Source organism: Bombyx mandarina, chromosome 10 (assembly GCF_030267445.1).
Source record: "Bombyx mandarina strain Sakado chromosome 10, ASM3026744v2".
Taxonomy (NCBI): Eukaryota; Metazoa; Arthropoda; class Insecta; order Lepidoptera; family Bombycidae; genus Bombyx; species Bombyx mandarina.
In genome coordinates this window covers 10,078,677-10,092,180 of record NC_143217.1, presented here as the reverse complement: position 1 = coordinate 10,092,180, position 13,504 = coordinate 10,078,677, and the positions used below count along the sequence as shown (strand labels likewise).

At 35.7% G+C, this 13,504-nt stretch overlaps 1 protein-coding gene across 1 annotated transcript; it reads left to right on the top strand.

Annotated features, from left to right (window-relative positions):
* The first annotated feature begins 9,942 nt into the window (after positions 1-9,942).
* Positions 9,943-13,385, top strand: Cyp18a1 (cytochrome P450 18a1). The gene is made up of 6 exons (XM_028185161.2): positions 9,943-10,484; positions 10,698-10,819; positions 10,927-11,151; positions 11,485-11,689; positions 11,781-12,045; positions 12,132-13,385. Exons 1-6 carry the CDS (start codon positions 10,100-10,102, stop codon positions 12,553-12,555), a joined length of 1,626 nt encoding a protein of 541 aa, XP_028040962.2. The 5' UTR covers positions 9,943-10,099; the 3' UTR covers positions 12,556-13,385.
* Positions 13,386-13,504: the final 119 nt, after the last annotated feature.

Here is a 13,504-nt window from a genome sequence, read left to right as displayed (position 1 = left end):
GTTGAACCCACTAAAAACTCCTGCCGCTCACAACCGGCGCCCTACCTCGGGCCGGGCCGGAGCCCAGTCGGGGCTATTGAAACGGCGGGACAGGGTTGACGCAGAGCACATTACATCCATCCCACCGTCCCACGGACGCCGGACCGGTGGCCGCCAGCGACACGACCACCGGTTCCCTCGTTCAGCGGGCCGAGAGCCCGCTTTGATGGCGCCGCGTTACACCTTCCCCCAGAGCGGTCGGGGGAACGCGGTTTACTATCACCCGGCTTCCTATTGCGGGTGAGCGTGCCAAGCACGCCACCCCACGTCTGGGTCTCTCCCCGCACAAAACGGGTGGGACCCCTAGCTCTTAGGGGGCCAGGTCACGGATACGACCCCAGTCCCGACCCCCTGCTCGGCGGCGGCAGTTAATGTCGCTTAGTCACTTTTGTCTTTCAAGCGTCGATATGTTAAACCTTTAAAACACTCTCCCGTAAAATTTAGTAAGTTTTGAGATTATGCAGTTTTAATGCGAGAAGACGATATATACCTTCACATATTAAATAGTTTTATCTTTGATGATGATTTGATCCTCCATTGGATTTATCATGAGTTTAGTTTTAGGAGCTTTTGTCGTGAAACCTACCTCTTGTTTCTATTTATTTAAGTCGTTGAACATGTACTGAACAAGGTTTCTTTTTGGGTGCAAATAATATAGTGGAATCCGCAAATTCCGTTTATATTAAAACTATAATGTTTCTTTGTTGCGCTGATAAAATTCCTTTTGAAATTTCTGTGAATAATTTTGACTGTAGTCGGTCTCCTCATCTTTTAATTTGATATTAGCCGTACTATTCCGGTATGTGTGTCTTAATATTCCAATACATACATTTATAGTCACCTTCTTCGTTAAACTTTTCCAATATTGTTTTTGAGATCGATTAACACAAATACTTTAAACAATAAAACAGTTATAAAAATAAATTTTATACTCTTTATTCTTCTAGAAGAAACTTCTCATTTTGAAACGATCACGGAAATATTCTAACTACTACTAGTTCTTAGTCTAGAGCGCTTTACGGGTTTAATTTTTCTTCTTGTTTTTTTACATTTTCAGTTTTTCAAATTCATCCGTCCAACGTATCTATGCTTCAGCTTGGTTTTATGTTGTACCAGCACTTTTTTGTTCCAAACTATCACAATTTTGTACATCTATTTTCTGAAAAACGTGCTATCTGACCTGTCTTCCTTCGTTTCAATAGTAACATTCACTGATATAAATATTTCGAATTGACTAATTCTATACACAAAATACAATTTTGACAAATTTCAAACATCTGTTTAATCAATATTACATAAAATATTTGACAACAGAGTCTTCGAAGGCTACGCCAAACAAAATTTGCGCTTACATTTATGTCAAGGAATGAATAATCGAGGTAAACTAAATACTCGTACTGCGTACGCATATGTCCGTTGACGTGCGCAAACCATTGTGAGGGTACTGCGGAGGTGTTTGCAGAAAAAGAAATCGACCTAATTGTAAAAAAAGTAATTAAATTTTTCTCCATTAAAAAAAACTTCGAAAAACTGATTCAAAAGACTATTGAGATCCATTGTTTTTTTTTTACTCTTAATTAACCTTTCACTTACCTCAATCAATTTTATTATTATTAATCAAACAATCAAATTAATGGCTACTGGAAAATGGTCAAATTTGATCATAATTGTAGTAGGTACTGTTATAAAAATCGTTAAAATAACATTGGGTAAGTGTCTCATTCATTAGTCCTTAAGGTCGAGCAGCAATATAAAAACGGCGGCCTTATCACTTAAAAATTACTAACTGCCACAATTTTGCAGATGTTGTGCAGACAGGTCCCGACCCGAAAATGTCAAATTACTTCGTATCATGAACCGTGATTGTTCGCTTATCACTTACTGCAGCTTACTGTCATACAACTAGCACCAACCGCTATCGGGTAGCAACAATGGGTACTAAATAGCAATCTTACTTGTTTTTTTTGCTGAACCACCGAAAAACTTGTACAAAAAAGCGCCTCACATGCAAACATTTCAAAACTTCAAGAGAAATTTACGTTTGGAAAGCCAAATGAGAGCTGCTAATTTTATTCTGGGTTTTATTCCATGAAATCGCCGATAGATCTAAAAAAGATGTGGACTAGGCTTTTTGTTCTAACTATCATGTCTCTCTAGTCATTTTGATTCATTACTTTATATTATTAAAACATAAGAAGCTCAATTCTACAATAGTATATTTTTAAGTATAAAATGAAAAACAATATGACACCGAATTTAGATATGTAATCGATTGTTTCGAAAACACACAAAAAAAATGTCTTGTTCTTAGCGTAAACACAAAAATCATTCTAAAATTATTTTAATTCTAGATCTATTCTCCATTGGCAAATCATTTTTCTATTTTATGAAGTCCGCTTTATTGGAGTTAAAAAAAAATGAGAATTGCTGTTAGTGAGTTCAAATATGTGCACGTAAGTTTTAATCTTTGCGAAAAAGACTGTCCGCCAGCAACTATAAATGGTATTCAACTTCCTCACCAAAATTCGGTTAAATACTTGGGAATGCACTTAGATCACAAGCTTACTTGAAAAAAAAAACACGTAGAAACAAAAGAGATTAAATCAAACTGTAAAAGAGTCTACTGGTTACTGGGTAGAAACTCTATACTGGAAATCGACAAAAATATACTCATATATATTTATACTTTTTTTTTTTATTGCTTAGATGGATCGACGAGCTCACAGCCCACCTGGTGTTAAGTGGTTACTGGAGCCCATAGACATCTACAACGTAAATGCGCCACCCATCTTGAGATATAAGTTCTAAGGTCTCAGTATAGTTACATATATTTAAGCCTATTTGGAAGTATGGTACTTAATTTTGAGGATCAGCATATGGCTCGAATATAATGGTTATACAAAGGGGACAAAACTTTATTCTGCGAGAAACATTTCACTAAAACAAAGGAGATCCATGAAATCCTTAAGCTGCTAATGGTCAAAAATGCAATTAACTGCTATTGCTCCCGTTATAAATCACGACTTCAAGAACATCCTAATCAGCTTATAGCACAACTTACCATTCCTGAAACAGCTCGTCAACTGAAGAAACGACGGGACATATTTGACGAGAATAGTCATCCATAAAAGGGTGACTACATAAAAGAAGTTGGACTACACTGGGTACACTAACACCCTACACCTCATCTCGTCTACATTTCATCTGCTTGTAGTCCACTCAACTGATTGCATTATAAAGACAGGGAAAAAAATCTGTAGCATATATGGAAACTTACTACGCATTAATGTGTACGAAAATATTATTTGTATGCTGCCCTTAATAATAATAATCGGAATCAATAAATTATAAATTCACTCATAATACTTGGATATAAATTAGTCGACTGCACGCAATAACTGTTTGGGGTTAGTTGGGTTAACTAGTCTCCTTCCTTTTGCGTAGTTTTTATGCACGGAGGGATATATCTTAGCCTCATTAAATTACTTATAATCATGTTATTTAAAGATTTCATTCTGTTGGCAATTCTGTGCACCAATGATTTAATAAAATGTACGTTTTATTTCTTTCAAAATCATGTGTCTCAACGAGATAATAGTGTGGTTGAACGGACTCCTATACAATTTTTTGTTTTAGTCCCACATCAATACAACTTTTATCCATCGCATGTTTTTTTATTCTAATTTTACAACTGATGAGGCACTGATGCTCGTAGATTCACTGAAACTCGAATCAATCAATTTAGGCCAAAAATTTATTGGAAAAGCAATTCCATTTCCGTATCGTCTATTATCTATGTACTATTTAAACAATGTACTTGCTCAGTGTTGACAGTAGATAAGGCTATGTTATTGTTTTTGGTAATCACGAGTTAGTGATGTAAATAATATGACGTTTATATATTTGTTGAGTCAGTCGATTTCAATTGCCCTATCGTAGGAGCTCAATTTTCATGGTGTCATACGATAAGTGTTTTTAGACACAGCTGTAACATCAAGCATCAAGCAAGTATGAATTTAATATTCTCAAAGCTGTAACATCAAGCTATGAATTTAATATTCTCAAATAGGTGAAGGGACTCAAGGCCCGCCTAATGTTAAGTGGTTACCTATATCTTGAGACATGAAGTCACTGTCAGAATACTTTCCACCAAAACGCATTGCTGCTTCGAGGTAGAAATAGGTGTGATGGTGGTATCTACCCGTGTGGACTTACAACACACCCTACCACCGGTATTTTATGGAAGAACATTAAACAATAATGCTGTTAAAACTCAATATATTTATTTCAGCTTTGGATTAGAAGCCCAAAGCTCATATTCTCGCAATGTTCGTCTGGTAGTATCCGGGTGTAAATTCGTTTCAAGTTGCTCTTATAGATAATTAACACGTATAATATTTGGTAGATAAATACTTAGAATTATATTCAAGATTTGTGTTCATTGTCAAGTATAGGATCGAAATGCCATTGAAATTACGTTTTGATCATTTAGAGTATTGCAATCTTACACACCTTATACATCTTCGAGCCGGGATACTTTCTTAGAAGCTGGTATTTTATTTTGTAAAAAAAACAATAAATTTGTGCAAGAACCAAATCATAGTAATTCGTAAAACTTCAATAACATGAACGGCTAAACACCGCGGGACGCCGTTGTGGCCTAAGAATAAGACGACCGGTGCATTCATATCTAGCGATGCACCAGTATTCGAATCCCACTAGCAAGTACTAATTTTTCTAATAAAGTACGTACTTAACAAATGTTCACGATTGACTTCCACGGCAAAGGAATAAATAACATCGTGTAATGAAAATCAAACCCGCAAAATTAATAATTTGCGTAGTTACTGGCGGTAGGACATCTTGTGAGTCCGCACGGGTAGGTACCACCACCCTGCCTATTTCTGCCGTGAAGCAGTAATGCATTTTTGTTTGAAGGGTGGGGCAGCCGTTGAACTGTAAAAACTGAGACCTAAAAACTCATATCTCAGGGTAGGTGGCGGCATTTACGTTGTAGATGTCTATGACTCCGGTAACTACTTAACACCAGATGGGCCGTGAGCTCGTTGACCCAACGAAGCAATAAAAAAAATTAAAAAAAAAAGGAATCCGCTAAATGCCGGCTGCGCAAGACCGTCATTGTGGCGAACTTTGGGGGAAGCAGCGTCTAACAGTGGACGTCTGGGTGATGATGATGTATAAAGAAGCGCTGTAGGACATTTTTTTATCCTGATAAAAGACTAATTTAATATCAGGATGATTACTCCTTCATAAGTAATGAAAAAAGTAAAATGTGCTACATCATAACAATTTTTGTAAATTTTGTATTCTTTATAGTCGGAAATAACGAAAAAAATAGAGATGGTCAATAAACTCGTAAGAGTTTTGGCGATGGTGTACTAAATATGTAATTTATTGGAAACAAAATATTTATGACATTCGAAATATTAAAATATATCTGATTAACATGTAGATTTAAATACGATAAAATCATCACAAAAATTAGAAATTAAACTTTACTTTTTTTCTTCGATTGATCAAATTTGAACGATAAACTAAATCAAGAATTAAAATTTTTAGCCACTTTCTGTGCTTAAAGTTTGACCTAAGTAACTCGTTAACATTAACTTTCAATTTTCCGGGAAAAGTTTTACGCGACCTACTTTTTCATAGATTCTAAGATAAAACAGCCTTCAACATAACATATCTATTTCGAGAGCATATAGGAAGTGAGATAATAACGATTACATTATTGAGGTCAATGAAAAATCTTTATTATCAACTAATTCATAATAAGAATGACATCTTCGACATTATCAATCCATTTCGTCCTTTTTATTATCGTCATAATTCATTAAAAAATTTCGAAACAAGCGGAAACATTTTGTGTAAGTGAATTACTGAGGCGATAAGGCACGATTACATAAATTGATTCCGAGACATAGAACGCAATGTTCTAATCTAACTCCCGATAGGAAATAACGAAACACGATAGCTAAAGTACCGCTGTAAATCTGCGTTTTAAAGATAAAAGGGACGGTCATTGACCTTTAGTCGGGTGCATTACGTTCGCGGTACGTGATCTGGGAATATATTTTTGTCAGGAGACCTACTGAAATCGTTATCGTAACTGAATATTCATCGGAACATGCCTGCTTTAGTGGAACACTGCTCACTAACTGACAGAATACGAATACAGTTGCAGAGCTAAGTAAAGCTAATTCACGCGCTATATATACCAAACAAGAGACGCGATTTATTTGGCACTCAAACAAACTGTAATACAGAAAGTAATTGATTGAAAATTCAATAGGACGTTTGAGAATAGAAATGACGTTGATTTTTGAACATTTAATATTTACGCAGTTTTAAATCGGAACATTGCGATATAAAGATTTATAATGACATTATTATCTACAATTTAAGTACGATATAAACTAAGCTATAGTGTCCTACTCAAATCCAAGAACTTCCTACTTTGCAATGCATTAAGATGCAGTAAATAACTGTGAGCTACAGTTTCCGTTAACCCATTATTATAACTTAGATCATTCCACTTCTTAATTCATTGTTATCACATTATTTAAGTCGAACGTTCAACTATAGATTATTTCAAGACTTCAGCTACAGACACTATTATAAGCTCGGGTCATTTATTTTTAAATGTATGATAACACAAGCTTGATAATTAATCTCGTGCATTAACCGAATGTAGAAAGGTAAACGAAAAAAACAAATAAATATATTATACATTATCGAACATTTAATAACATTTTAGACTATTTTATGCTAAACGTGCTTATCAAACTATGTACATGTACATTTTACTGGTGGTAGGACCTATTGTGTAAAAAAAAAAATGAATATTATAAACGATTAGGCGTTCGGAAATGTACTCTCACTCGTTCTAATAATCTGTTTATATGACGAATTGATAAGTTATTTATTAAAACATGCGTAAGATCCGATAAACAGGAATATTCCAAGAAGATATTGTTACGTGTTTGTTTAAGATATTCGCGATGTTTTTCTGGCTACTTCTTATTAACACGCGTCTTTATTTGATGTATAATAGGCTATTCGGTAAATATCTGTATTTTTTTTATTGCTTAGATGGGTGGACGAGCTCACAGCCCACCTGGTGTTAAGTGGTTACTGGAGCCCATAGACATCTACAACGTAAATGTACCACACACCTTGAGATATAGTTCTAAGGTCTTAATATAGTCACAACGGCTGCCCCACCCTTCAAACCGAAACGCATTACTGCTTCACGACAGAAATAGGCGGGGCGGTGGTACCTACCCTTGCGGACGCACAAGAGGTTCTACCACCAGTAATTACGCAAATTATAATTTTGCGGGTTTGATTTTTATTGCACGATGTTATTCCTTCACCGTGGAAGTCAATCGTGAACATTTGTTGAGTACGTATTTCATTAGAAAAATTGGTACCCGCCAGCGGGATTCGAACACCGGTGCATCGCTCGATACGAATGTACCGGACGTCTTATCCTTTAGGCCACGACGACTACTTTCCACCATAAAGACCTGGAAAGCTTTTTGAATGTCAACAATTGGTTGGGAACTAAAATAAACTCCGATTGTAAAAACTATGCTTGAAAGGAAATTACTTAGTTTATAATTTTATTAAGTGAATATAAATTATTTCCTCATAAAAAATATATATTTAAGATTACATTATAATTTAACGTATACAAAATAATTTAATCTCGATATTTGCATTTCCAAGGTCAAAGTCAAGTCACAGCTTATCACTGTGGATTTTTTGGAATCACTATCACTATCACTGTGGAAATTTTGACTAATCTTTGAGTAAAAAAACAAATTTTTAACGGGTTTATTATCGAACAAATAAAAATGATATATTTCTATGTTACCGGTAAACCCTGTGACGACTATCACTAAAATGTATATTATGAAAAGGGTCTAATTTTTAAGACGTGACGTGATAAATGAAAAAATCAGTAAGTACCGTACCGACGTGCGCACGAATGCAACCAACATGAACAAGCGAAAGTTCAAAAAAGTATTTTATATTAAATAAAATGAATATAAACAAGCGACAGCCACGTGAATAACAATTGGAACGACTTAAAACGTTATCATTCACTTTTCAGATATGAAAAAGGTTTCGCTTTTATGTTTATGTGCATAAATGTAGTCTATTTATTTAATATATATTTTGTACACACAGCTGTTAGAAAAGACACGTCAATAAGGATACAGAGTACAAGGGCTCTACTTATTTCATGCTGAAATCTCTTCCAGTAGGCCCGCAAAAGGAAAGAAGAATTAGGAACACAAACCTAGTGCATACAGTAAACATTACATATATATACATATTACAAGAAGTCTATGTTTTTTTTTTAAAAGCTAATTGTTTTAGTCGATAGTTTTAAGTCCTATAAAGTCTTAAAAGAACCCTTATGATTATGTTCAGGACCCCTACTAGAAGGTTTTGTTTTTTTTCTCTCAATAGAACACGAGAAAAGCTGGATACCTTAGAAAGAAATTTCCTTATTTAATAACATTTTCCTTATAAATTTATACATATAATAACATGTTATATAAAGAGCAAATAGTTGTAACTGCGTAATTTTCACACTTAGCTACCAACTAATTATTGTTTCTTATACGTACATAACGAAAGTTTTTATTGTTTTTGTCGCAAAATCAGTAAATTTTCTATTAAATTAATACAGAACAGTAATATTTATAGAGTAAATTTAACATATAAAAAAATGCGAATCAATCATAAGTTTTGCGTTTTGTAACTCAATTATAGTAAGATCGATTTAAATAATAGTATCAGAGTGTGTGGCAGAGAGTCGAGCGCGTAGAATGTCGTTGACCCGCCCGTCACCTTGCACAATTACGCAATTCGTTAATCTTATCATCTGCGACCTCGCCAATCCCTACCCCTCTCCTAAATTCAACGCTTACAATGCATACATTCAATACATACACGCACGAATTTTAAGGCCATACCCAAAGTCAACTTACATTTAAAATTCGGCATGAGCTTGTTCTTGACATACACAATAATGCCCTTCAAAACCAGACTCGCAAGTAATCAAAATACTAATGTTCTATTATATAAAAGACAAATCATTTGTTTTTTTTAGTATCTTATTTTTCGAAGTTTTTTAATGCCAAATTTTGAATTAAATATTATATAAAACATGAGCGCATAAATTATCGAAATAAAGTGGGTACAATCAGTAAGAGCTCTATCTAGCTCTACGAGCGTTCGCTACGCGGCCCGTAGCGCTACTCGGTAGAGTTGGAGCAAGCCGTACGTACTCGCTACCGAGTAATGCGCATAGAACCAAAATCTACATACACACCACACAATTTTTATTCATCTACATTACTGCAACAGTTTATTTTAAACTTTTTAATCTTCTATAATTTTTTAACAATTATAAAAAAAATTAAACATAAATCAATCCAACCCGAATGGAGCAAAGATACATTTCAAATTAGTGAAATACTTTTATTATGCCTTTAAAATAAACAATGTTGCTTTTCGATTCAATTTTATATACGTTTAAATGTAAAGTTTGCAATAATATATATATTTTTTTGTTTCAATCCTTTATTATAATATTTTTAAATAACGTGCAAATTTTTTTTTATAATTTTTTATTGCCTCTGTTGGCAGACGAGCATACGGCCCACTTAATGGTAAGTGGTCACCGTCGCTCACGGACGTCAGCAATGCCAGGGGCAGATTCAAGCCGCTGCCTACCATGCCAAATGTGGATATCAGCGCTGTAAACTATTGTATTTACAGCGCTTAATAGCAGAAAAGCGATTGAGAGGTCCTGTACGCCGGTGGGACGGACTCGCTACTATTTATTCGCAAGGCCACGGCAGCGGCGCGCCAGTGCGCAAACGTTGCTCGCACGCGGTATACAATCACAGTGTTCTGACGTCGCATGCTCGCGATCTACGTTCCGCGCACGCATGTTTCGTTTCGTCTGAACGAAAAGTTAATTTTTATTTAAAAAAAAAAAAAAAACAAATCAGTAAAAATGATAACTATGCTCACGAATTCGAAAATTCTGTGGGCGCTTTGGCAAGTGATGAACTATTGTGTATCTCGTACGTCGGTGATGCTAATCATTGTAACCTGCACGGCGTTGTTGTTGACTCAATTCCTGAAGCTAGTACGTGACATTCGCAAGCTGCCCCCGGGACCGTGGGGACCACCCGTCGTCGGCTACCTACCTTTTCTCGGAGTCCGGCACAAGACGTTCCTTCAATTGGCCAGAAACTATGGAGCTCTCTTCTCTGCGCGACTCGGAAACCAACTGACCATCGTTATGAGTGACTACAAAATTATCAGAGAAGCCTTCCGACGCGAAGAATTCACCGGTCGTCCCAGCACTCCTTTAATGCATACTTTAGATGGTCTTGGTAAGTGTTTAATTTTCAAACAATTTCACATAATATTTAAAAAAAAAATGCTATAGTAAAAAAATAGTATAATAGTTTAAAGTAACTTAAAACTTTATCCACAAGACTGAAAGTTACACATGTTAAAGTGGGCGTCACCGAGTCGGACCTACCGGTGCGCATGCGCCGCCTACACTCGTAGACCCTACTAAACACCTCCCTCTTATTATGCAGGCATCATCAATAGCGAGGGCCGCCTCTGGAAAAATCAACGACGGTTCTTGCACGAAAAACTAAGGGAGTTCGGCATGACTTACATGGGAAACGGCAAAAAACTAATGGAGGACAGAATCAAGGTTTGTAATATACGCTTAATAAATAAACTAAAGTAAATGTTGTTATTTATGAACGTACTAAAAAAGCTTCGAAAGAAAACTTAGAACGTATTATTTTTATTGTTTAGAATGAAATCCACGAGCTGATTGTAAGCCTGCATCGAGCGCAAGGCGCACCTATTGACGTAAATCCTCTCCTTGCGCTGTGCGTGTCCAACGTTATCTGCGGTATCACGATGTCGGTCCGTTTTAGTAACGGCGATGTACGCTTCGAGAGACTCAATCATCTTATCGAAGAAGGAATGAGACTTTTCGGAGAAGTTCACTACGGAGAATACATTCCTCTGTACAATGTAAGTTTAAAAGCATACTATTCATTTTAAATTTCAAAACGTAATATACAAATACCTAAAGTCATAAACGGGATTTTTTTTTATCTTTTTCGATGCTAATCGTCGTATGTACACTAAAGCAATTCGAACGTATTTTTCTTTTTTTTAAACAAGCTTGAACAAGAAACAAGCTTATACTGTGTCACATTTGAATGTGTTCACTGTGTCACATTTAAACAAGTTCGTTAAACAGCATTTCCAAACTCGTCAATAAAATAAATCACACAGCCTAAGTACCACAAAAATATAGATAGACATTTTTTATGTTAATTTTATTTATTTATTTTGTTTTAGTATCTACCTGGAAAAGCTCTAGCTCAAGAAAAGGTCGCAAAAAATCGCGATGAAATGTTCGCGTTCTATCAAACATTGATAGACGAGCACCGCGAAACTCTCGACATCAATAATGCCAGAGACCTTATCGATGTCTACTTAATTGAAATCGAGAAGGCGAAGAGCGAGGGCAGGGCCGGCGAACTCTTCGAAGGAAGAGATCATGGTAAGTTATAATAGATTAATTATCATTTAATTATCTCTTTCTTTTGGGAGCTTCTTAAACCGATTTAATAACACTCTACTTTCTGTTTTAGAATTACAATTAAAACAAATACTCGGAGATCTTTTCTCTGCTGGTATGGAAACCATAAAGTCGTCGCTTCTGTGGATGATAGTTTTCATGTTGCGAAACCCAGACGTGAAAAGGCGTGTACAAGAAGAACTCGATGCGGTCATTGGCCGAGAACGTCTCCCTTCTATTGACGACATATCTAGTCTTCCATACACCGAAACTACAATTTTGGAAACGCTAAGATTATCAAGCATTGTTCCTTTGGCAACCACACATTCTCCGACTAAGTAAGCTCCAAAAAAACTGCAAAATAATAACGGCATTATTGTTGTTGCTTTTAAAACAATTTTTATTTATTAATTTATTGTTTTAGGGATGTGCAAATCAACGGCTATAAGATTCCGGCGGGTTCTCAGGTTATACCACTTATTAACTGGGTGCACATGGATCCGAATCTTTGGGATGAACCAAACAAATTCAATCCTAGTAGATTCATCGACGCGACCGGCAAGATAAGACGTCCGGAATATTTCATGCCATTCGGGGTCGGCCGAAGAATGTGTTTGGGCGACGTATTGGCCCGCAAAGAGATGTTCATGTTCTTTTCGTGTATGATGCACCAATTCGACTTGGAAATGGCTGAAGGTGACGCATTACCTTCGCTGGAGGGCATAGTAGGTGCTACGATTGCACCGAAAGCTTTTCGTGTGAAATTTTTGGCTCGTTCACCAGTACCCTTAGTACCGACTACGCTCTCTGCAGATAGCTCTCATCTTCGTCATGTCGGCTCACATTAACTGCGCCCCGTGCCTGTCTGCCACACACCCACCAGTATTGAAGTGATCCACTCGTTTTAGAGCGTATCGACGACCATTTATTTTAGTCTTTTATTATATAAGTGTCGACATCGCAGTTGCGATCGTCAAGGCTGTGCATAAAGTGTTCAATTATTAATAAACCAACCGTTTTAGATGTATCATTTATATCCCATCGTTGAGATTTGGATGAAATGTATGCGATTTACAGTATTAGGATATTTTTTTTCTAGATTATGAAAAAAGTTGGATTTTGCGAAAATCACACATACCACACGCATTAATTTAAGTAACTATGTGTAAGTTCTAGTACCTATACCAAAATAAATTGTATAATTCTAGGTCATTATTTATTTGTAAGTGTGACTTGTGAGTGTTGTTTGATGAGTGTGTGATCTCATGCGTGTTACGTTATGTTAAGTAAGTTTATATTTAAGATTTACAAGTGTTCATGTATAACAGTTCTAGTAGATACGTACATATTGATGTTTAAGTTACATTCCAGATAAAGTAACAACCAACTACTAGTCTAAAGCTATAATGTCGCTAAACAAATAACTTTAGTGTTCAGTTGACTCTGTGAAATCCATTAGCTCAGCAACCAAGTTGCTCTGAACTGAAATTTGGATGGTTAAGTCACTTCTATAAGCAGCTCACCGTTATTTTATAGGTTCTCTTAGAATTAATTTAGGAATTATCGCCTAGACGATACCGCTTGTAAATATCGCTGGTTTTCCATTTATTATAATGTTTAATTGTGCGTAAAATAATGGTGAAATATTTCATGAAAATAAATTATGATTATGAATTAACTTTGTCTTTTATATTCTAAAGTATTATCAGTCACGGCACATTATAAATTCTCTGTCAATCTGTTTTCTCTAAACCAGCGACAGATAATTATATAAATAATTATTTACGAAATAAATAA